The sequence below is a fragment of the Microcaecilia unicolor genome, chromosome 5 (assembly GCF_901765095.1).
Source record: "Microcaecilia unicolor chromosome 5, aMicUni1.1, whole genome shotgun sequence".
Classification (NCBI taxonomy): Eukaryota; Metazoa; Chordata; class Amphibia; order Gymnophiona; family Siphonopidae; genus Microcaecilia; species Microcaecilia unicolor.
The window spans coordinates 58995664-59021958 of record NC_044035.1 but is presented as its reverse complement, the minus strand read 5'-3'; the positions used below and the strand labels follow the sequence as shown (position 1 = coordinate 59021958).

Genomic DNA, 26295 nt, shown 5'->3' with positions numbered 1-26295 from the left:
ATCCTGAACCTTATCTCCAAAGAATGGCACAACCCAGTGAAAGTCCCAAATGGTGTGTGTGAAAGGCACTAAGCAAATAAAGGACATAAGAATTAAAGCTCAGTTTCTTCCTTCTAGTTTTGATAGAAAAGAGGTGGCATACATTTCAAATATATGTCAAGACCTTCCAATCCCACTAGTGAATGATACACGTTCCTGCAGCATGTACATTTTGCAGTCACCCAGCAGTCTTTCTTCTTGGTAGGTTCTAATACACAGTAGTTAGCTCTAATAACAATGCATTTCCAATCTGAATTGCAGCACTGGGAACTAAACCAAATCTATCAAGGTCAAATTTTCCATATGAGTCTGTGAGGACACTACAGATATTTTATTAGTGCTGTTTATGAGCGGTGGTTTGAGGGCAACACAGCTTTACTTTTCTAGCATCGATAAAATGCAATCAACATACACAATGATCTTCTGCAACAGTAATTCTGAGCCTCTAGGCATGCCAGATTCAGTTTTAAATGTTTATTATCTATTTTTTTTTCCTCCTTCAGATTTCCATGGTTGGCTCCCCATTTTTATTTTGGCAACTCAGACACAAGTGAAGGCAAAGAATTCTGCAGCAAGCCATGACCATGAGCCTAACTGCTTTCCCTTTAGCATAGAAGCTTTACTGCAAATCAGAACTAAAGTAAACCCTACATAGAATCAATACAGGCATCAAATAGTGCTTCTCAATCCTCTCCTAGAGGCACACCTTGCCAGCCAGGTTTTCAGTTTCACCACAATGAATATGCATGAGAAAATGTTTATATTGTAGAGACCATTATGTGGAAAACTCTCATGCAAATTCATTGTGGTGATCCTGAAAACCTGGCTGGCGAGGCATGCCTCCAGGAGAGGGTTGAGAATTACTTCCTTAGAGAACTCATAGCCCAGATGGGCTCTATGGTCCAGGGCACTCCGGGACCTGCCATCCAGCAAAGGAAGATTCTTGACAAGAGGAGCTTCCATGCTGTTGGACCCCCTTCCTCCACTGGGCAAATAATAGATTTTACTTCTGATGCAGCAAACCACTGCAGATTACCTTGGCAGTATTTGGCAATATGTATCTTTCTTTCTGTCAGGGCACACAATATCAGCCTTGAAAGAAGAGATCAACAAACTCAAGAAGGAATTAACTACAATTAAAGAAGCATCCAGGATTACTCATTTCCCAGCTAATTTACCACCACCACTGCCTCAGAGGAAACATCAGAGGAATAGATGGATCACAGTAGGCTCTGGTAGACTAAGATCTGTGACACAGAAACACTCGCCCTTCCAAGCTTTGCCCCTATCAAATTCTTTTGCAGTGTTGCATCATTATGATAGCGAAAAAAGAAGTACTGTGGTAGAACCAGAGGAAATGAAAATAGCACAACCCCAGAAACATCCCCCAACTAATGACAGAATTGTGAAAAGCAGAAAATTATTACTGCTATGTCATTGAAATCTGCATTATATTTTCAGGGGTCATCAAATCACTAAGATTCTTTTTCTAATTCTTATCTGTGGGAAAAAAAGCATAGTGATTAAGATCCCATATATTGTGTGTAATACATCTTCCAAAATTAATTTAATGACTTTCCAGCTAGGAAGAACTATACAGACACGTAATATTTAAAATGCAAAAAAAAAAAAAAAAAATCTAAAAAGGTTTATTACCAAACAGAAAAAGTTTATTCACTGATAAAATATTTAATAAATTTAAGTCAGTCCTACTGTTAACCAAAATTGATAATTTTGTTTTGCATACACCTGAATCAAAATATTTGTAATTAGTGTATTCTCTGAGACAGGAACAAACCAGCATGTTTTTAAAAAAATTAATTGGGATGGGAAGTACAATATAAATTGGCTGAAGAAATTAAGGGCCATCACTGTGCAAGCACAAGACCCATACAGTACTGAATCTATACAACTGTATTTTTGCTTAATATAATAAAATATATACATTGGAAGCTATATAGATAAGTATTCTTTGAGTTTATCCATAATTGCATTTATCTGACCAGCAGGAATTAACATTACTGTTCTCAGGGGTTTCATCGGCACATCATCAAAAGACCATCGGCCTCCCAAACACGTGTCGCTCTCATCTTGCACGGAGTAGTTAAACTTCAGAAGGGCTTTCTAAATAAAAATAACTATGGTTAGCATTTGCAGCAAGGTCAATCAAAAATAAAGGCATATTCTTAATTTCCAAAGTAAACCAGAACAGGTGCAAAGGTGTAACAGTGGTGAATAGAATCACTGAAACAGGAAATGACAGCATATAAAGACCATATGGCTTATTAAGTCTGCCTAGCCATATCAACCACTAAGCTCTATAAGCCCTTCCTAAGGTTAAACAAGACAACTGTACCTCATCTGAATTAATGGACCCTTTAACTACACTACAAGGGTATGTGGGAGGCAAGTCAATTTGTCACTCAAGACCACTGAAGTTGCAGTTCATATGGATTATGATATGATTGCTCCCACAAGGGATATTCAGATTAAACTAATAGTTAGCACTTGTGCTATCTGCCACAGGGTCCATAGGAATAAAATGATCAAGATTAGTTGTGCTGTGGTTAGAAAGATAGCTTCTTTTAGTTTGAGTTTTGTCTGCATCACACTGCTGTACATTCTTTTCATAATTGTATTATCTTGAAAATCAATTTGCAAGGTAGGCTATAAGGTGAAATTAGGCCTTACCTGCTAATTTTCTTAACTCTGGATCTTCCAGATACGTTCAAGACGCACAGATTACCACTCTTAGTAGACAATAGCTGTTAACCTTTAAATCTATGATAATTTTATACTTTTTTTTTTTTTTAAATAAAAGAATAGGGGGGGGGGGGAAAAATCTCTAAAGAAACTTCCCTTAGTTGTACCAGACTAGTTGCCAATCTGCACACAATGCATCTTATCATTATCTCTACATAGGATTCATAAGTGATGATGTCACTATAGTAGTTCTCATTCTCCATCCGCTGGTACAAGATAAACTTACTTGTATGGACTGGTCTGGAGAGAAACTAAGGAATGTTTTGTTTTCATCTTTCTTAAACTCTTAAGGGTGTATAGCATGACAGATTAAGAATTATGCATCCAGAAGGGGTCAAGTCAACCTAGCAGACATAAATGGTTTATGCAAAGGTGCACTTATTTTTCCATATCCAAAGCAAAATAGAGGAGTTTATAAATTTCAGTTCATAAACATTTAAAATACATTTACCTCATAAAAAAATTCCTCTTCTGCATTTGCAAAGATCGGGTCTTCTGTGTGCTGAGGCTCTCCATGACAGGGCTTCTTTGATACTTCTTTAAAAGTCTTGCTAATCAGAAGGTAATAGTAGCATTTTCCACAAGGCTTATTGGTTCTTTGTGTCTCCTCCAGCTCCTTTCTAATGGAAACAGAATAGTTTTGAATTACTTCCGATACTATCTCCCATCACAGTCTTGCTAATCAGAAGGTAATAGTAGCATTTTCCACAAGGCTTATTGGTTCTTTGTGTCTCCTCCAGCTCCTTTCTAATGGAAACAGAATAGTTTTGAATTACTTCCGATACTATCTCCCATCACATAGCTGCTTAGGATGGTGAAGAACTACATATAGTTAAAACTTGTATCTTCTTAGGCCACTGCCATCACCATGACACTGTTCAAGCTACAGTAGGTTGTTTATTTTTTTTCTCTTTCCCTTAAGAAGGGCACTGAATTAATGGGAGAAACCTAGAAAAGAATAGCAAGTGAAATACCGTATGAACGTTTCAACTACAATTTTTGGACAGACCTTATAAGTACATAAGTGTTGCCATACTGGGACAAACCGTTTCCAGCAGTGGCCAATCCAGGTCACACATACCTGGCAAGATCCCAAGAGAGTACAATACATTTGAGCTGCTTATCCTAGAAATAGTTAATTAATCGTGGCGATTGTCTACTAGTCTCGGTTTTAACATACAATACAAAAATAGTAGAATCTTTAGCCGGAATATCTACTGTCTTACAGGATAAGTATTTGTGATATTATAATATAGAGGGAGAGTCTCATACAGTCACTGGTGCAATTTCTATAACACCTAACAAGGTGGTCCCCTGTTATGTGACACTTTTAATCATTGACTGACCCCCTCCTACCCTTATTTAAACTTCTTATTCCACCTTTTTTTCCTTTTTTTTTTTTTTTTTGTTTTCCTGACTTATTTTCTATTATTGTATACAGATACTCTTGATTTCTGTATATTCTGACTTATTGTTTGCTGCTTTGTTCTGAGACATCAAATTCCAACTTGAATAATGTGTCAAACAGTATCAAAAAGTCTCTAAACTGTGCTTATTATATCACGACCTCCAACAAATTGTCACTTATCTTGTGTGTCCAGGTGCTGAGGTTGGCCCGACAGGTGCCTGGTTCAGGACAGTCTTTCAGCTGTCCAAAGACACTTATGTTTGAAGTATATGATCAGTTTTATTCTATTCTGAAAATGTATATACTCGGTGTGGCTGAAATGTGATGGGAGGGAAGCCAGAAATGTGTCTGGTCATCAGTTTTCATTAAGAAGTGCCCACATAACCAAAAAGCTTCAGTCGCAGAGTTCAAATTCAAATGGCCAATTACTACGGGGGAACCCCCATCAATTTTCGCAAATAAATTAGGCAACTGATACCAAGTTTAAATGGATTTCTGATCCTGACATTCAGAATTATGGCACAATTATTAGTAATATTAGACTGTAACTCAATCATGCTATAGAGAAAGTTCACTTTACTGCATTATAAGTGGTAGCATAACAGACACTGTGCAAGCTTATCACATATAAATATACCACTAACACCTAGCTTCTACCCCAGGGCTTCTCAACACCTCTGAACTTCATCCTAAAACCTCCCATTTTGTGTGTGCCAATGTGAAAAGAAAAATATCTCATCCACCACCTATGGAGCTGGACAAAAAAGTAATAACAGTTTGAACAATGAAGCTTCTTAGCTCAGCTGCTTATAGGATCTTACATGAAGTTTAGAATTTGAGAGAGAGAGAGAGAGAGAGAGAGAGAGAGAGAGGGGCTTAATTAAGACCTACTTAACATAAATATGAAACATAACTGACAAGCCAGCATCAATTTCATATCTGAATACTGTACATCTATTTATCACATAGAACTCACAGATGCTTACTTAATTCAATGTTATCTTTCCAACTCCAGCACTTTTACATTTAAATTATGCCTTTATAATTCTTAATGGAAAAAAAAAAAATTTACTGCTGAAAGGGAGTTTACAATTTTTTTTAAAAAGTCTTACTGAAGTTGCTGGTGCATTGGCAGAGCGATCTGTGCAGGTACATTAATGAATCTTTCACTTAGCAGGAAGCCCACAGGCTTACTGTTGTCATTTAGGAGTTTATCCAGCTGTTCAACCACACACTGTTCGCAGTTCTTCTCACATTTGCTTAGAATCAGCTCTTTAATTTGTTCAGCACATGGTGTACCCTAGAAATCAAAAGACCTAGATCTATATAAATTGGGAAAACTTTATCTTATACAAAACTAAAAAGAAACCAATTAAAAAAAATTATTCAGCACAGTTCAGTTTCTTTCTATAGCTATTGATGCATTCCTGGATTTCCATTTTGACATAATTCTACAATCTGATTCAATCTTGTATGCAACACCTACTTTTTACACAGAAACAGAATATTGGACAAGTCTTCACACCCTTGTGTGCCTAAAAAATAAAAATCTCCCATAAATACAGAAACCCAGTTCATAAAATTATTCCAACATGGACTGTATTTCATTGAATGCCTATGTGTCGTGAGATCATAGGAACAAAACACAACGAGTGACTAAATGTCAAAGCAAATATCTGGAAAAGAAAGAACAAAGAAGCAGAGACAGCCACAGAGTGAAAGCGCAGACAGGCTGAAACCGAAAAAACCCTTTATTGACAAGACAAACCGACACAGCTGTGTTTCAGAAGAAATGCCTGCATCAGGGGTTCTATACAAATTTTTGCATGTCCAATTTCAGGTGACCTATATAGAATCCGGCAGCAAGTCTCTCACATTTACTGTTGTGGAGTTTGGTATCAGCCACAACTTTTTCTGAAAGCTTCTTTGTGATGTCTCTTACAAACATTTGTAAAGAACCAGACCAAGGACAGGTGCTTGAGGCACACCACTAATGCTCTTTCCCGTGACTGAATACAGTTTACCACAACTCTTTGCTGTCTCCCCGCTCAACCAGTTTCTAACCCAGTCAGAAAATTTAGGGCCAATGCAGAGGAAGATCAATTTATTAGTCACTTTTGTAGAACAATGTTAAATGCCTTGCTAAAGCTTACGTACACCACATCTAGCATTCTCCCTTGACCCAGCTCTCTGATCACCTAGTCAAAGAAATCGATCAACCTAATCTGACAAGACTCACTTCTTGTAAAGCTGTGCTGCCTCAGATCCTGTAGTCAATTGGATTCCAGAAACTGTCCTATCCTCTCTTAGCAGAAACTCTATAAAACTCAACTGAAGTCAGACTAAACAGCCTGTACATCTCGGCTTTCTCCGTATTTTTCATTTTTGTGGAAAAGAACTGCACCCACAGTCCTCTGGAAGTACTTCAGACTAAGGAAATACTGAAAAATCACACAACAGAGATTTCAAAACTTTCCTCGGTTCCCTTAATGCCCTCTGATGTATCCCAACCAGCCCCGATGTTTTATTTTACAATAGCTCCTGAAGAAAACCACTTTCTGTTAATTGCTGGATGCTATCTCATATCCAGTCCTGTTTGTGTCCATTTTCTGCAATCTGATTCTTCAATGAACACTGAACAGAAAAGGTTAAAGCAATTCCACTAACTCTTCAGCCTCTACACATTCCTCCCCTTCGTCTCACATTACCACTTTGGCATTTCCAGTTTGTCCCTTTGCTTTGTTCCTTCCATTTGGTTCTTTGTCCTCCTGACTCCTTTCCCAGCTTCTTAAACTTCACCTCTTTCACCCCCCCCCCCCCCCCCATGTGAAAGGTGGAAAGATCCTACAGGAAAACCTGCCCCAGTCGGCCAAAGACTTGGGCCTAGAGAGAAGAATCAGCTTGAAGCAGAACCAAGCAATCAGTGGAGTGGTTCAGCAAGAAGTGAACATCCAAATGGCCTAGTCCAAGCTCAGATCCATAAGTATTGAAGACTGAAACCTGCAGATGATCATCTACCAAACTGAAAGAACTTGATCTACTCTGCAAGAAAAATGGACAAAAACTGTACCATCTTGCTGTGCAAAGTTGGTAGACTTATCTAAAACTAAATTACTCACGGTTTATATTGCATATTGAATCAAAGGGTGTGAAGACTGATTTTTTGAATATTTCAATGTGAAAGAATTATAGTGTTTTACTGATTTATTCTAACTCATTGCTACTTCAGTGCATTTTAAGTTGTATTTTTTTAGACAGCAAAATGTGAAATGTGTATCAGGGTTTGACGAGTTTTATAAGGAACTGTATTTCATTTTATCCTTTTTAAACCCCTCTCCCTTTCCTTTCAAAGGGATGAAATTCCAACAACATACTATGTTAACTTTTTCCCACATGGGTCCTGACAAACATATTTATTAAATACATGAAAGGGTAGAGAAACTAGAAATTTAAAATGGGAATAGAGAGGAAAAAAAAAAGCTTACTTGCAGGGGTATTGGGCACACAGCTCATTGTTTCCCAAGGTAGATTTTTCAAGATTTTGAGTTTGCAATTATATGGCACATTAAATTTGCTTATTAATTTTTTTTTCCACTTTTCTGGCATTTATTTGATATGCAGGGCACAATTGATACATCATAATAGGGAGCACAGAAGAACATTTATACAACACAGATATAATACCTACAATGTCAGCACAAAATAAATTTGTGTTGTGCTTATATGCCTAAATTATTTGGCCTCTTTTTTTTTTTTTAGGCGGCTCTTAGTCATTGCTGATGGCAAGGAAGGAGAGGGATAGTGATTAAGTGAAGGGATCTAGGGGAAATAAGGAAGAAAGAGATGGACAGGATGACTAGGGAGGTTACAGAGAACCATGGAACAGGAGGAGGAGAAGGAAAGTGAAGGAGAAGAGAAGGATCACAGACGAGGAGGCATAAGAAGATCTCAGAACAGAAAGGGGGATGGAATTACCAACAGATTTCCATGTGTTATCTCAAGGGCCTTGAGGTGTACAGAGGTTTAACCTCAAACAAATATCTCAGTCTCTGAATTTAAAACCAAAGTCAATAATTTAAAATAACACTTCTCTGCCATGCCTCTCTGAAGTGCCAATGTCTGACTCCCATTGAGAAGATAGTGAAAAGTTGAGGACTGCTTTCACAGCAAAGGCCATAGAAGCTACTTGCTGCTTGTGCTCTCGTAATCTGTGGCTGGCAATGGATGTAGCTCTGGGGTGGATGGTGCTGGCTGGGAACTCTGGGGAATGGCCAATATATCACATCCTTGGGTAGGATTGCTGGAAATATTGATAGTGATAAGAGTTTATTTAATGTGTCTACTGACCCCTATGCAACTGCAATGTTTAGTCGCTGGGCTGAGACGACAGTACTCTTTCTGTTGAGCTATGACCTTATTTGTGAGCCTTTCTCTGAAGAGATTCTCTCTTAAGCAGGGATCTTCTGTCAGATGAACATGCAAGTCTACAGAGGCCCAGTGCTCTCAGCTATGCTGAATTGACCACACTAGTAATGGTGGCTGCAGTCTGATTCACTATTGTAAGAATCATGTTGAACGAATGAGGAGGTATACCAATTCTTGAAGATGCAGGTGAAGTTGGTCCTGTTCAGAAGGTGACAGATGATATAGGTCAGGTAACTACTACGGGAGTGAATGATAGTACTGCAGTATTTGCAAAATGGTAGGCAACAATCTTCATATTTAGCCGGGAACTTTGGTACACTTTTTCTCCATGATATCCAGAGTCTGTGTTCTTTGCCCGGAGAAGAATGTGTCCGAGGCTTGGCTGTTTTGATATTCTTGAGGATGCTCTGAATATAACTGACTGGTGTGAGGAGTTCTCAGCACTGGGACATGAACAACTTCAGTTCGACATTTTGATGTCTGTGTGGAAAACCCCTCTCTTTCCAACCAACACCTAGAAATCTTCAAAGATCTGGTGCCCTGATAATGCTATGATCTCCTTGGGGCGCTACAGAAGTGTAGAATGAACTGAAAAACTTGGTTACCTCTCACTTAAGTGAAGCCCTGCTGATCTTCTGTAAATATTTGGAGTAAGAATATTCCTCTCTTGGATCCTCTGGTAGAATATCAAGGGATAGCCAAAGTTCTGGTTTTGGAGAAATTGCTCCTGCAGAAACAAAGTCCCATTGGTGTGAACAGGGCAAACTATGGAAGGATTGTGAGGCATTCAGCATCTCAGGGACTCATGAAATTCTGGGGATCACTCTCCTGGGATGGAGAATGAAGCGTGCGTTGCGGCCGAGTGTTTAGGAGGGGGACACTCAGTGGGATGTAGTGGAAGACTAAAGTATGGTCACACCATCCTGCACAAACCTCTTCAGCTGCTGCTTCAGGGAGCTTTGAGGACTGGCTGGAGTGGTTCAGAGTGATTTTATAGGGGTTTCTGGAGAAAGCATGATTCAGGTTCAGGCCTGGCACGTGGCCTTCCCTTACACTCTTTGCGGTCCTGAGGTGCTTTTGACCCCTGGAGCCATGAGCTTTATTGCCAGACCTTTCCCCTTAAAATGCTGCGATTCACTTCTCTGCAGTCTGACTGAAGTTGGGCAGCTATTTTTGAAGGGGGGGAGGGTAATCCTTGCTTGTCTATCTCAGTTTGTGCAGAGGAGGAGAAATTAGCTCTTACCTGATAATTTCTATTAGTTCTTCCCACTATTCCAGAACCTGTGGGATAGTTGTGTCCATCAACCAGCAGGTGGAGATAGAGAACTGAAAACTGAGCAGAGACATCGCTCTTGGCATCCTGCCCAGCTACTCAATATTTACTTAGACAAGCAGTAAGAAGTAACTCAGAATAAATATAACAACCTTAAACAACTCACTAACCTAACACTAACCAGATGAGTAAACATGTGTGGACCTCTCTCATCTCTGGACTTCTTGTAGAAAATGAGAGATATGCTGGAAACACTATGCAAAGTGACAGTTGTTAATTGACCCATACATTGCAGAAACCTTGGGTGGGCCTCTGGAATAGTGGGAAGGACCAATGAAAAAATTATCATCAGGTAAGACCTCATTTCTCCTTCCATTACGTAGCTTTCCACTGTTCCAAAAGCAATCCTTAGGGTGGGTGGGATCCTGGTGCCACCGCCCTGCGGACTGAAGCCCCAAAACTGGCTTCCAATCATGCCACAACGTCTATCATGTAGTGCTTGGCAAAGGTATGAAGCTTTGACCATGTCTCCACCTTACAAATATCTGCCAGAGACAGCAAGGTAGTCTCTCCCAGGGTGTCACTGTATGCCTCATAGAATGAGCCCACAAGACCTGAGGAGCCTGCTTCACCACAAGCAAATAAGCTGATCTATTAAGTCTCTTTCCGCCATCTAGCAATTGTGGGCTTGGAAGCCATGAGGCCAAGCCTCTGTTTACCAAAAAGCACAAAGTCTGTCTGCCTTTCAAAACAAATTTGAGACTTCCAGATATCTAAAAAGGACTCTACGCACATCAAGAAGTTTCAAGAAAGAATACTGAGCCTCTGTCCTCTCTCTGAAATGATGGAAGCTCCACACATTGATCGAGATGAAATACTGATACCACTTTCAGAAAAGAAAAGAAGGAACCATGTGCAGGGAGAACGCCCCCCCCCCCCCCCCACCTCCGAAAAGCAAAGAAAGAGATCCTACAAAAGAGAGAGACTGAAGTTCTGAAACCCTATGTGCAGATGTAACAGCCACAAAGAACATAGACTTTAGCGTAAGATCTTTCAAGGCAGCCTTCTGAAGTGGTTGAAAAGGAGGCTTCTGAAGAGCCCGAAGGACTAAATTCAGGCTCCACTCTGGACACAGTGTACGAAAGGAAGGTTGCAAGTGGCCCGCTTCCTGCAAGGATCGAACGATATCTAGGTGAACTGCAAGAGATGACTTCTGTAGTCGGCCCTGAAACAGGCCAAATACACAATCTGAACTTTCAGAAAACCCAAAGGCCATAGTAGAGAGACTGAATGAATTCTTTGCTTTGGTTTTTATGGAAGACGATGCAAGGGATCTATCTATACCGGACATGGTTTTCAAGGGTGACGATATAGAGGAACTGAAAACAAAACAAACAAACAAAAAAAAAAAACATTGGTAAACCTGGAAGACATACTGAGCCAAACTGACAAGTTAAACACTGATAAATCACCTGGACTGGATGGTATACACCCCAGGTTTTTTTTTTTTTACATTTGTAACCCACGCTTTCCCACTCATGGCAGGCTCAATGCGACTTACATGGGGCAATGGAGGGTTAAGTGACTTACCCAGAGTCACAAGGAGCTGCCTGTGCCTGAAGTGGGAATCGAACTCAGTTCCTCAGTTCCCCAAGACCAAAGTCCACCACCCTAACCACTAGGCCACTCCTCCACCCCAGGTTACTGAAAGAACTCAAACATAAAATTGCTGATCTGCTGTTAGTGATCTGTAACCTGTCATTAAAATCATCCGTTAGTACCTGAAGACTGGAGGGTGGCCAATGTAACACCTACTTTAAAAAAGGGATCGGGGGGGGGGGGGGGGGGGGGAGATCCAGGAAATTACAGACCGGTAAGCTGACTTCAGTGCAAGGGCAGTGGAAACTATTATAAAGAATAAAATTATGGAACGTGTAGACAAACATGGCTTAATGGGACAGAATCAACTTGGGTTCAGTCAAGGGAAGTGTTGCCTCACCAATTTGCTTCATTTCTTTGAAGGCATGAACAAACATGTGGATAATGGTGAGCTGGCTGACGTAGTATACCTAGATTTTCAGAAAGCTTTTGACAAAATTCCTCATGAGAGTCCTGAGAAAATTAAGTCATGGGATAGAAGGCAATGTCCTTCTATGGATTAGGAATTGGTTATTGGTCAGAAAATATAGGATAGGGTTAAATGGCCATTTTTCTCAATGGAGGAAGGTGAATAATGGAGTGTTCCAGGCTCTGTACTGGGACCAGTGCTATTTAACATTTATAAATGATCTGGAAATCGGAACGAGTGATGTGATTAAATTTGCAGATGACACAAAACTACTCAAAGTTATCAAAGCACATGCAGATTATGAAAAATTGTAGGAAGGCTTTAGGAAACTGGGAGACTAGGCATCCAAATGGCAATCTGAGCAGAGAAGAGAAAGTCCACGCTCAGAACACCAGCCTTCGAACAACCTCCACGCCCTCACATACACCATGGATGTAGAGTATTTCCAAACCTGAAGCAAGGTAGCAATGACCGAACAGAATAACCTTTTCATCTCTACCAAGCATTTTCAAAAGCCAAACTGTAAGATCAAAGGGACACGGATCCTCCATGAGCACCGGACCTTACTTCAGCAAACTGTGTACCTGTGAAAGATGGAGGGGACCCCTATTCAGCAGTCGAATCAGGTTTGTATATAATGGCCTCAGCGCCCAATCTGGGGCTGCGAGAACTATTTGACCCTGGTGTAATGCGATCCTTTTCAACACGTGGCCTACCATAGGCCAAGGAGGGAAGACACACAGTGGATATGTCTCTGTCCTGGGCTGCAGTAGGGCATTGATCCCCATTGAGCCTGGTTCTTCACAACAGCTGAAGAACTTGAGTACTTTGGCATCCCTTTTCGTTGTCATCCAGAAGCGGAGAACCCCATAGGTCCACTTATCATCTGAAACCCCTGGCTGGACATTTCCCATTCCCCTGGGTCCAAGGAATGCCTGCTGAGACAGTCCGCCTCCACATTCAAGGACTCAGTGATGTGAGTTGCGGAGAAGCAGAGATTTTTCTCCACCCAACTTATGGAGGGTGCCTCTGAGAGTCCCATCTTGCTCACTGATATAAGCCACCACCATCGCACTGTCATAGAAAACTCAGATCACGGCCCACACCAGAAAGGGAGCAAAGTCGTGTAAGGTATTTATTCCACACTGCTCTGAGCTTCAAGTGATTTATCAACCACAATGACTCCTCTTTCGGTACATGGAACTTGTAATGAGCTCCCCAACTCGACTTGCAGGCGTCCGCTGTCACCACCTCCCACTGTGTTATCGGAAAGGGAGCTCTGACAATCAAATTCCTAGGCGACAACCATTACTGCATACTCCATCTGGCAACCAGCATCCAAGGAAGATGAAGGTCCTACTTCTGTGACTCCGGAGACCAGCGGCTGAGAACAGATTCCTGTAATGGTCGCATGCGAGCCCTTGCCCATGGCACCACTTCCATCGCCATCACTGACCCCAAAACCTGGACTCAGTCCCAGACCCTGCCTTGACTGAGAAGATCAATCTGTTGAACCAGCTTTGACCTCCTGCACTCCGTGAGGAAGATCCTCCCCAGTGCTGTGTCGAATAGAATGCCCAGATACTCCAGTATCAGGTGGAATGGAGCAATGATCCCAGTGCTGTAGGCCTTGGCTCCATGTGCAGCTGAGAGGAAGATGCAGCTGCTGAAAGCACTGTGGCTGTGAGCGAGAAGTTCAGATTGCTGCATCAGTGTTTTTTTTTTTTTTTTTTTTTTTTTTTTAAGTCTTATGAACTTCCTTCTCTTTCCTAAAATTTGAAGCTTTTTGTTATTTTGGCTTTCTCTCTTAAGGCAAGGTGGAGAGGAGAGCTGTGATTGCACTAGCTCATGGATGAAAGACTGAAAACATAGAAACCTCTGCACAGAGTCAGAGAAGTGTATAACCACGTCTATGAGCTGGAGGACAGCTCCTGCACAGTGGCTTTGTCAGTGTGCCTGCTTAAACAGCAGGCGCTTTAGCATGAAATATGAATCTAAAGACTCATGACATTTGTAATTAACTTACATGAAGTGATCCAGTTAGTTAATCGAGTTGCTAGTTCTACAGAACAGTTGACACACTGAGTCTAGTCAGCAGCATAACTTTGTATAGAGAGTGGGGGAAGGAGAGGTACGGATCCTTCTTAATAAGGGTCCAGCTGCTGGTACAGAAACTCTGCTGAGAACTTTAAGATCAGAATTTTTTTTTTTAATAAAGGGGCACAAGTTATAATAAACACAGTTTGATCTTTCAGCTGCATTTGATTTAGAAGACCACAACCTGTTGTTCCACATCTTCAGTGATACTGGTCTAACTAGGAAGGTTCTAAATATGTTCAGAGGTAGGGTTATCATATGGCTCCAGAAAAAGGACACATTGATCCAGTCTGGGTTTTGCTTCCATTGAAAGCAATGGAAGCAAAACCCAGACTGGATCAATGTGTCCTTTTTCTGGAGCCATATGATAACCCTAATTAGAGGCTTATTAACAAGTTGAACCTACAAAGTTCTAAAGGAGGGTATGGAATCTTACCCCTGGAATGTTCAATGTGCAGTTCTGCAGGGCTCCCCGCTTTCACTCATTCCTTTAAATATCTTAATAAAAATTTTAGGGGAGGAGTTTATAGAAGTAGGAGCAAAGTTTTTCAGTTATATAAAATTACTTAATCCAACACTAAGTAACTTAACAGATGTAATGTCAATATTTCAAGGCAGCCTCAATAAAGTGGAAACTTTAATTATAACGCATTGTCTGAAACTAAGTAAGAACAAAACTTTAATATGGATTGGCTCACAATATGATGCTTCATCAAGTCAACATTGAAGGATTAGTGGGATGGATTTCCTATTGGAACCTTCATTAAGAATCTTAGGGGTACTATTAGATGTTAACTTATACTGTTGACATGTATAATCAAAAGAGTTTTTAAGACTGAGACAATTATGACATTCATAAATATTTGGAATTCTGCCAGTTTTATTATTCAAGCTTGTATAATGAGTCTAAAAGACTATTGCAACACTATCTACATTGGCTGCTCTGACAGGAAACGTAAAAGGTTAGAAACCCTGTAAAATACTGCAGCAAGATTGCTATGCAGAGCAAGAAAATGTGTATGAAAACTGATGCTAGACTTGCTTTTCACTCTTGGAACTGAACACCTAGAGAGAGATCTGTTATTTGCATTGCTAGGCAGAAGCAGAATTCACACATGTTCAGAGAGTTTATCTAGACTACTGGACTGAATGGATTTAATCATCAGGGATATAATCATCCATCTGTGGTTGGTTGCCCATGGAGATACATACAGAACTTCTCCAACCAATCTCCCACAAACTACTCCAGCTACAAACACATACAAATACCCTCTTCCATTTCCCCATACTCAACTATCAAAGCAGGTTCTTGCTATACACTCCATACACAACTCTAACAAAAAAGTATTTTGAGGATGGTCTACTACAGAAGCATTTGGCAAGAACATTTCATCCTATATAATAATTCTCATCTCCAACGTTCTAATGTGCCTGGTACCGTGGCTCCCTCGGAGGTGGTCTGCTAGGCAGTTTAGAATGCACTGACGTCAGTGATGTCACTGACAGCTGATTCCAAGGCAAGGGGAGGAGAAGGGAAACACGCGGAGCGTGTTTCCCTACTCCTCCCCCTGCCTGGGAAACAGCTGTCAGTGCCCCCACCCCCCTCGGCGCAACACCCAAGCCCCTGCCCTGCAAAACCGCGAGCCAGGCAGGGGGAGGAGTAGGGAAACACATGGAGCGTGTTTCCCTACTCCGCCCCCTGCCTACCAATCAGCTCTCAGTGCCCCCCCCCTCGGCGCAACACCCAAGCCCCTCCGCCCTGGCGCAGCACCCAAGCCCCTACCCCCCCTCAACGCATCACCCAAGCCCCTCCCCCGGCACATCACCAAAGCCCCTACCCCCCCCCCCCCTCTCGGGCACATCAACTCCCTCGCCACCCGCAGCCGCCAATACTAACGCTGTCCGTCCGCTGCTGCTTCTCCTGTGCAGCAGCAGTGGCCGGTACAAAAAGAAAAAAGCCAAAAAAAGATTTTTAACCTGAAACGCGGCTCCATGGATAGCTATCTGGCATTGGCTGTCGTCACTGCAGCCGCTCCTCCTCTCCCCTCCACTGCCCCTGCAGGAAGACCCCGGAGGAGCAGCTGCAGAGATGACAGACAATGCCAGATGGCTGTCGATGGAGCCGTGTTTCAGGTTTAAAATCTTTTTTTGGCTTTTTTCTTTTTGTACCGGCCGCTGCTGCTCAACAGGAGACGCAGCAGCGGCCGGACAGCGTTAGTATTGGCGGCTGCGGGTGGCGAGGGGGTTGATGTGCCCGAGGGGAGGGTCGTTGGACATGGGTGGCTGGGGGGGGGCAGGGAAGAGGGAGGAGGGGAGAGGGTCCTGAGACCAGATGGGTGGCTGCAGGGGAGACAGAAGGGACGCTGCAGGGGGTCAGGGGAGAGAGGTGGGTCACTGGACATGGGTGGCTACAGGGGGGGCAAGGGGAAAGGAGAGGAGGGTCGCTGGACATGGGTGGCTGCAGGGGGGCAGGGGAGAGGAGGGTCACTGGACATGGGTGGCTGCAGGGGGAGCAGGGGAGAGAGGAGGGCCGCTGCACATGCGTGGCTGCAGGGGCAGAGGAGGGTTGGTGGGGAGGGGGTCCTGAGACCAGATGGGTGGCTGCAGGGGGGGGCAGGAAGGACACTGCAGGGGGGGGGATTACCTTGCTAGCGCCCGTTTCATTGCCTACCGAAACGGGCCTTTTATACTAGTGCTTCATAATTAACTGCTAGAGGTAAAGAACGTTTTTGACAATTTTGTGCACTCTATTGAATACACCGTTCTTCTTACAACAAATGAAAGGAGCACAGAATACGTTTTGGAAATTCATTTAATGGTTACATAAATAAGTTGTGATAGTTATTGATTTCACAGTTTTGAAACATTTTTATAACAGATATTCATAGATTTATATTAATCAATTTTGCAGCTTTATCCACAGTGATGTGAAGAACTTCTTCCCCCCTCCTGATTTTCCCTGATGTTGCAAAACGTGTCACATTGAATGGTTTCTGATCTTTAAACAAGAGATAATATTGTATCTGACAAATACAGGGGTCCTTTCACTAAGCCGCTTAAGTGTCTACTTGCGCCAAAATGGAGTTACCGCCCGACTATCGCATGGCTTTTGCGGTAATTTTATTTTTGGCGCATCCAATACGCACATCTGAAAAATATTTTTTATTTTCGGACGCACGCCAAGTGGCATTTGACGTGTGTAGGTCATTATATAGTAACATAGATGACGGCAGAAAAAGACCTGCATGGTCCAACCAGTCTGCCCAACAAGACAAACTCATATGTGTTACATTTTGTGTATACCTTACCTTGATTTGTACCTGTCCTTTTCAGGGCACAGACCATCTAAGTCTGCCCAGCACTATCCCCGCCTCCCAACCACCAGCTCTGGCACAGACCGTACAAGTCTGCCCAGCACTATCCCCGCCTCCCGCCACCAGCTCTGCCACCCAATCTCGGCTAAGCTCCTTAGGATCCATTCCTTAGGAGCTTAGCTGTTGAGAAATTTACATTGGTTGCTGATTTGTACACGAGTAGAACTTAAGGTTGCTTGTTAATATTTAAAATCCTGTATGGTTTTTGTCCCTATTTGCGTACTCAATTAATAACTTTTTTGGGTTTTCAGAGAAATTCTCATTTTCATTCTAAGTTGTTACTTGGATTTCCAACTATTAAGAAGGTTCAATATAGAAGAGTCTTAGACAGCTCATTCATGTATCAAATCTAGTAAAATTTGGAACTGTACTCCTGAACAAATTCGCACTCTTCAGAATATATCTCATTTCGTAAAGCTATGTATATGAACTGATAATTTACCAAAAGGTCTCATTGTAACCCACTTAGATTCCTTGTTGACATAAGCAGCATATAAATCCAAGGAACAGAATAGAATGTTTTACCCATCATAAATTTCTGGAATAAGAAAACTTTCAACAATCTGCTAAATAATTGAAATTGAAAGATCATAAATCCACAGGTAAATTCCATTTTGGAGGCTTGATAGGCAAAAGGTACTGGCATCATAGACTTATAGACTATTTTCTTAGGGTTTGGAAAATGAAATTCAAGTACAGTCTAGACAGCCATGCTCTATTATGATCCGGTAATAATTTTAAAAAATGTTATGTGTTTACTCAGGTTCCCTTTGTCTAATACAGTATTACATTTTGTTTAAAGATCAGAAACCATTCAGTGTGACATATAGGCGATAATAGAGGAAATCAAGAGGGGAGAAAAATCACTCACATCACTGTAAATCCCAGGAGCCAGATTTTGTCTGGAATGTGTGGGAGGACTTCTGCAGTAAGATACTGTTTATTATATCAATCAGAATGTCTACAGTGTGTTCTTGCTCTCTGCAGTAATTTCAGGCTAAGCCATTCCTACATAACTCACCTTTCTTTCAGTTAAATTGAAGACACTTATAATCCAAAGACATGGTCATCATTATCACCATCTTCATCATCACTTTCCTCTTGACCCTCTGCTTGCTATTAAATAAAAAGCACAGGCATTTAACAAAAACAAAAAAACAATAAAAAAAAAAATATATATATATATACATACACACACATCACAATATATCACCTTTAGACTCTCCACATTTTTTTTTTAATTTTTAGAAGTCTTTATTGAGCAAAAAGAATATAACACAGAACATATATAACTCGGCTCAGTACAGCATATTCCAAGTGAGCCCCACACAGCATTAAATAATGTACATGGAGTATCATATGATGTCATCAGCCCCACCATAGTCACCTTGTGTACTTCATATTTTTAATCCAGGTTTGTAATACCCTCTCCCCCCCTCCCCTACTCCCTCCCTCCCACTCTCCCTCCCCTCTCAGACCAATCATCAGCTATTTCGGACAGGCATTCAAGAATGGCAACCACACCTTCTCCCATTTAGGTAACACTTTTCTTTTCACAGCCGTCAGTCTCTCCATCTCACAGATATATTTCACCTTCGTGATCCAAGCTGTCAGCGGTGGGGCCCCTGAGGCCTTCCAGTGCCTTGCCAGGTTAATCTGGGCAGACTCTCCACATTTTAATAAGGTACTATTCCAATGTTTCAAGACTCAGGTTTGTGGGGCAAGTGGGGAAAAAAGTGCAGTGTGCCAGGGTTGAAGATGTGGATGTGGACATTGAGGAGACCACTCTCTATGTAGATTATTTTGCTCTTCTTCTACTGACAGTGCTGTGTGTGATGGAGCTTATCTTACATACGGACAGTGTACGATGGAGCTTATCTTATGCAGAGATGGTGAGAGATAATAGCAGGAGTGTACACAGAAACAAGTTAGGCAAAAAACCCTGGAGGTTACAGTTAAGAAGCTTAGCAGGGAACAATATTTGTGAAAGTGGAACAGAATACCATAGCCCAGTTGTTCCCAAACCTGGTCCTGGAGGCATCCCAGCCAGACAGGTTTTTGGGATAGCCACAATGAATATTCATGAGAGATTTGCATGCACTGCCTCCACTGTTGCAAATTTGTCTCATGAATATTAATTATGGGTATCCTGAAAACTTGAATGGCTGGGATGCCCCCAGGACCAAGTTTGGGAACCACTGCTATACTTGCATGCAAGATATCACAGAGGATGTGGAGAAAAAAAAGTGAAAAGCAAGCAAAAGCCAACCACAGAGGAATTCACAGAATTCAGTGAAAGGCAGCAGACTGGATCCGAAATAAAAGGGAACAACTTCTTCCAAGTACTCCAGACAAACCTTGGCTAGTAGTGTTGGCTCAGCTACCACTACTACACCATACTATGGACAGACAGTCCAGGAGAGCATAGAGATTGCTGGTGGCTGGTTAGACAACAGTCCATGCATTTCTTACATCAGCTGCTAAAGAACTCTTAAAAAAAAAAAACAGGATGCACTAGGACAAACTATGAATGTTAATTCTGTGTTTTGGTTTTTACATCTGTTTTATTTAGTTCACACCTTTTCAGCAAAAGCTCAAGGAAAGTTACAGGAAAATATCTACTTTACCTGAAAGCATCAATGGAGCTTATAGGAGTATCAGTGGGAATTGAAACCTGGCTTCCCTGGTTACTCAGCCTGCTGCTCTAATCACTAGGCTATGCCTCCATTCTATATCATGATAAATGCACCTGTACTGGACACTCTACTCATCTTCAAAATACGTGTGTCTTCTAAAAGAAATGCATTTTTTCTCTGAAGTCAACTAATGAAGGAAAACGACATTAGTTTAGGAGAAACCACCATTTTCCAGGATCTGGGAATGAATTTTCATGTTACCTATGGAAGTGTTCCACTCTCAGCAGCTTCAAAATTTGCTTAGATTAGAAGTGGGCAATCTATGTCCCACGAGCCATATCCAACCTGCAGAAGGATCCCACCTGACCCATGGTTGTGAGAACACATCAGTAAGGAACTGATGTTACTGCTGGCCTGCACGGGCTCTCAGATGAACCCCACACACCACTCAACTTATTTACGACTCTCAGGACTTCAGGATGGAATCTAGAAGGGGGCTCTCATTTGGCATTAAGGCAGGAAAATTCAGCGCCAGCCTTGAAGAAAAACCAGAGTAGAGAATGACACGGGGACTGGGACCTGCAGTAACTGCAGGGATGAGGTCGGGGCAGGGATGGGGACAGAGCCCGGATAGGGACAAACTTTGTCCCCGTATCACTTTCTTCTTTGAAGCCTGTTAATGAACTGGACTGTTATTTGAAAATAACATGCTGGCCACAAGTAGCAAAATTTACATGGGGGGATTCTATACATCCTGCTACCAGCACATCGTCTAAGAAGACATCTTCTGTTGCAGAAGGGACTGTGCAAGACAGGAGAGCTAGACTGGATCCTGAGACTGTTAATGACTTCTTATCATCCACAGATTAAAAAATCATAACAGTGCTTCAAAGGGCATATTTCTCCCATCTAGGGCATACAGAATGGGTTGCACTTTGTACCCCTGGACAATTTAACAGGGTGGATTAGGATTCCTTGGGGTAGTAGAAGCCAGCTATTGTTGGGGTTGGAAGGGTAGAGGATGGTGGTGGTGGGAGGGTTATTATAGCTGCTAGTTATTATTATTTTCTATTTGTAATTTATACACAGCATACTGTTCCTTTTTATAATAAAAAAGGTTTAAGTGTTTGAGGCTTCTGCAGATGAGAACAGAGCCCATGGGGATGGGGCGAGGATGGAGACAGGGCCTGTGGGGACAGACACAGAACCACGGAGACGAGGCAGGGGACTCTAAACAAGAGTCTTAAGAAGTAGAAAACAGTTTTGATGAGGCCAGCACAGTGCTAGGAAAATCATGGCTGGGTGGCTTTGAAATCTGTTTGGAGTTTTTGCTATTATTGGGATGAGCAGGTAAGGATAAAGAAGGGGGCATGTCTAGTCTATGTTTAGCACATCCTGCACTAGTGAAGGAGGAACCACAAGCACTGAACAGAGACATCTGCTGTGTCAACAGTTCACATACAGTAACTACCTCCATGAACTGTAAAGCATAGTCCCTGCCCAATACTCATTTGACACGAACATAGGAATTGGCTCATACTGTCAGGTCAGCACGCTAACTATGCACGAATTCCTGCTTTAATTAATGTACTTTAGTAAATAGGGCCCATGACGTGTTTTATTGCCTTATTCTAATCTTCTATATATCCTGCTCCCTTTTTCCAAAAATATAGTTTAAAAAATCAAGATCTTTTGCCTTAACATGACTAGTAAACAAAGTTTAGATCAAAGATTTTGGAAGCAATTTTGTTTTTAATTCAATTGTGATTTTTAAAAAATGTAAGGGACGAAAGTGCTTATTACAGGTCTGGACCTCTGCAAGCCCGCCTGAGTATTGGCATTGGCGCAATCAGATACATCAGCTGATGGCATGGGAGGCCAGAGAAGCAAAAGGTTCATACCGTTGTAAACAAAACTTCTTAAAAGTCTGGGGATGTCTGCTAGAGACATTAACACAGAGAGGCAGAATACTTTATGACTTGGATATTAAATGGATCTTACAAGGGGGGGAATTACTTAGAGGGGTATATACGGAAACACGTACACACACATAAGGGAATAGTGCCTTGAGGTGGGGAGGGGGGGGGGGGGGGGGGAATACGAAAATAAACAAATGGACATATAATGGTGTGGGATATTACTGTTATATGGTTGTATTATGTTTCTGGTACCATGTGAGACATGTTAATCTTCAGACACCTTGTTTGAATGTGTTTATTTGTTAATAAAAACCTTTAAACATAAAAAATGTAAGCGGTTCTCTATAGTGATGGACACTGGACATAAAGAACATGAGCTTCTGTAAGATTGACAAGTAAAAAATTACCTTAATGACACTCCCAATGTGATTCTGCTGGATTAAGATATCAGCCAATTCTGATGTGTTAACATGAGCTTTAAGGAACAACTGAAAAAGGCAAAAATTACAAATTAAACATGCAGCACTGCTAAGTGGAATAAGCTACTATTACCCCACTCTAAGTATACATAATTACCAAAACGTGCATACTTTGATGTGACCCAGGTGTGTTTAAGGGGGGGGGGGGGGGAAGATTTGGGTGAAGTGCACGTGAAGTCATGATTTACACACAAATATTTATGCCTGCTTCTGAGCACATGTAAAAACAGTTTCATTTTAGGCACAATTTCTGCAGGTTTTATGCTGGTATTCTAATAAGTCGCAAAGAGATGTATTTTCAAAGCACTTAGACTTACAAAATTCCATAGTAACCCCACAGAGGCTCATTTTCAAAAGAGAAAAATGTCCAAAAAATGACTTAAAAGGCAGATGATGTCTTTCCCAGAGAAGGATGTCCAAAGCATATTATCAAACAGAAGGAAAAAAAATGGTCTAAATCGCTAGTATGTTTAAATAAGGACATCCCGGAGGCGTGACTTTGGCGGTCTTACAGAATGCACATTTCCAGCCCATCAAGGATAGCAAAACAGTTTTCTACCGGCAGGAAAGAAAACATCCCCAATTAGACCTAGTTTAAAAGCGATTAGGGTAAGAACAAACTTGTCATTTGACCCATTTGAAATTTTGTGGAGTTAGAGAGTAGAAGAAGTGCTATGTTACTGTTTGCCCTACGCTGAACTTTGTCACCTTGCTCTGTTCTGGTGTGAGAGCGACAGAGAGAGAAGAAAGGATGGTAGGTAGTGGTGTGCACAGTGATGCGTCTGGGGTTAGTGAGTTGCACCTGTTCTGGTGGTGACACATGGATCCACTGAATGCACTGGTGGCTCACATGTTGGATGAGGAGGACAGTTTGGAGGGAAGGCCCCACAGGAGATACCCCCATCCCAGAGTTTTCAGGCCCCATACCAGTTTCCTGGAACTTACTGGCCAGCAATTTCTCAATAGGAACCACTCTGACAGGGCTGCCATTCAGCACCTGTGTGACAAGCTGCAAACCCTTGTGCAGCACAGAAGCCCTAGAAACAATCCTATCCCTGTGCACCTTGAGGTCAGCGCCTGCCTGTCTTTTCTGGACACTGGTAGCTTCCTGTCTATCCTAGCTGTGAACATGGGCCCCACCCAGTTCCTTGATGCCTTCACATACATCATTATTTTGGAATCCTAGTTGTGCAATGTTCCTCACACTGGCAGTAACAACTATCAATGGGTGGATTACGCAAACACAGGTGTTAGGCGTGCTGAGGTGAATGTGGGGACAGAGTGCCATGGTGGCCTTTCTGTGCTGCATGTGCACTATTGCTGGGATAGGCAGCGAGGTACAGCTGGTGTTCCTTTGGAAATCAGAATGTACTTTAGGCAGCTGCAGCTAATGTTTTCATCACTATGTAAGCAGGGCTAGGGAAGGGGGGAAGGGTGCAGGTCTGTGCGGTCCCTCCTGATAGCTCTACATGGATGTATGAGGTGGTGGTCCCCATACTTTTGGGGCATTGAATGTGGAATACATTCAGACTTCAACAATGCACCCTTCTATTCTATATTTATGGATGTGTCCATATTGGTGAGAAAGCTTTTATATATCATGCAACAGAAAAGGGCCTCAGTGTCTGTACCCTGCCCATGTGTATGGCTTGTACATTAATGGTGATGTGATGGGAGGAGGGGGCAGGCATTGCTTAACACTTACCTTGCCAGAGTGTCTCTTATGTGAGTCCACGCCCTAATAGAGACATGCCAGGGCAACAGGTGGTGGTGGTGCCATTTAAATAGGTGTCTATGCCTTAGGCATAGACAGAAGAGGAGCTGGGTCTCCTGGGCAGAATAATTAGGTTCTCGCCTCAAATGACATTTCTGTGCAGCAATGAACGTTCCCCCATGTGCAAAGCTATATATGGACATCTTGCACGTGGAGGGGACGTCCTTCCATGATTGCGCACATATTTGAAAACACAGGAACATCTAACGATAAATGCTCTATACAGTACATTTTCAAACACATAAGATGTGTTTTGTTGCGGCTTTCCATAAAGCCATTTTTTTGTATTTTTGTATGTAGGGAAACATTTACTTTTTTTCGATTATACCTCTTTGATTTTGGACTTTTTTTTTTTTTTTTTTTTTTTTTTAACATCCAAAGTCCGACTTAGACATCATACTGAAAATGCCCCTCAGAGGCATAAGTACATAAGTATTGCCATACTGGGAAAGACCAAAGGTCCATCGAGCCCAGTATCCTGTTTCCAACAGTGGCCAATCCAGGTTACAGATACCCGGAAAGATCCCAAAAAATCCCAGAAATAGTGGATTTTCCCCAAGTCCATTTAATAACGGTCTATGGCCTTTTCCTTTAGGAAGCCGTCCAAACCTTTTTAAACTCCGCTAAGCTAACTGCCTTTACCACATTCTCTGGCAACGAATTCCAGAGTTTAATTACACGTTGAGTGAAGAAACATTTTCTCCGATTCGTTTTAAATTTACTACATTGTAGCTTCATCGTATGCCACCTAGTCCAAGTATTTTTGGAACACATGAACAGACGCTTCACATCTACCCGTCCAACTCCACTCATTATTTTATAGACCTCTATCATATCTCCCCTCAGCCGTCTTTTCTCCAAGCTGAAGAGCCCTAGCCGCTTTAGCCTTTCCTCATAGGGAAATCATCCCATCCCCTTTATCATTTTCGTCGCCCTTCTCTGCACCTTTTCTAATTCCACTATATCTTTTTTGAGATGCGGCGACCAGAACTGAACACAATATTCGAGGTGCGGTCGCACCATGGAGCGATACAAAGGCATTATAACATCCTCATTTTTGTTTTCCATTCCTTTCCTAATAATACCTAACATTCTATTTGCTTTCTTAGCCGCAGCAGCACACTGAGCAGAAGGTTTCAACTTATCATCAACGACGACACCTAGATCCCTTTCTTGGTCCGTGACTCCTAACATGGAACCCTGCATGACGTAGCTATAATTCAGGTTCCTCTTTCCCACATGCATCACTTTGCACTTGCTCACATTAAACGTCACCTGCCATTTAGACGCCCAGTCTCCCAGTCTCGTAAGGTCCGCTTGTAATTTTTCACAATCCTTTCACGATTTAACAACTTTGAATAACTTTGTGTCGTCAGCAAATTTAATTACCTCACTAGTTACTCCCATCTCTAGATCATTTATAAATATGTTACAAAGCAGCAGTCCCAGCACAGAGCCCTAGGGAACCCCACTAACTACCCTTCCCCATTGAGAATACTGACCATTTAACCCTACTCTCTGTTTTCTATCTTTTAACCAGTTTTTAATCCACAATAGAACACTACCTCCTATCCCAAGACTCTCCCAATTTCCTCTGGAGTCATAGGACAAAGAAGCACAGCAACCTGTTATCATCCATATAGATTATATGAAGTAAAAAAAAAAAGTACAGAGACTACCAAACCTGCCAGAAAACTAAGAACAATGCAAATATAGACAAAGAATTGAGAGAATATCCCTAGCTGTCTCCAGGAGAGAGAAAAGGCTCAAATTACTCCAAACTTAGTGACATCTACACAGGAACCTTTTCCTGCCCTGGGAATTCAAGCAAGGGGAAAGGAAATATATACTTAGGCAACCAAACGGTATAAGGTTAAAAGAAGTGGAGCAACCCACTGAGGTAGAAGCTGTTGGTCCTTAACAGAGCAAGATGGAATATCTGAAACAAGGTTTACCTTGCCCTGCAACTTAGGGCCCTGTTTACTAAGCAACGTTATAGGCGCATTAACCATGTATATGCCTACAATATCCCTACAGGTG

The 26295-nt window shown here is 41.9% G+C and overlaps 1 protein-coding gene across 1 annotated transcript in view; it reads right to left on the bottom strand.

Moving 5' to 3' along the window:
* Positions 1-1833: 1833 nt before the first annotated feature.
* Positions 1834-26295, bottom strand: part of BCCIP (BRCA2 and CDKN1A interacting protein) — a 33437-nt gene continuing 8975 nt past the window's right edge. The window contains 6 exon segments of the mRNA XM_030202949.1: positions 1834-2163; positions 3254-3422; positions 5323-5510; positions 18469-18500; positions 18503-18563; positions 22410-22490. Coding sequence (XP_030058809.1) covers positions 1993-2163; positions 3254-3422; positions 5323-5510; positions 18469-18500; positions 18503-18563; positions 22410-22490 — 702 coding nt within the window. The 3' untranslated portion in view covers positions 1834-1992.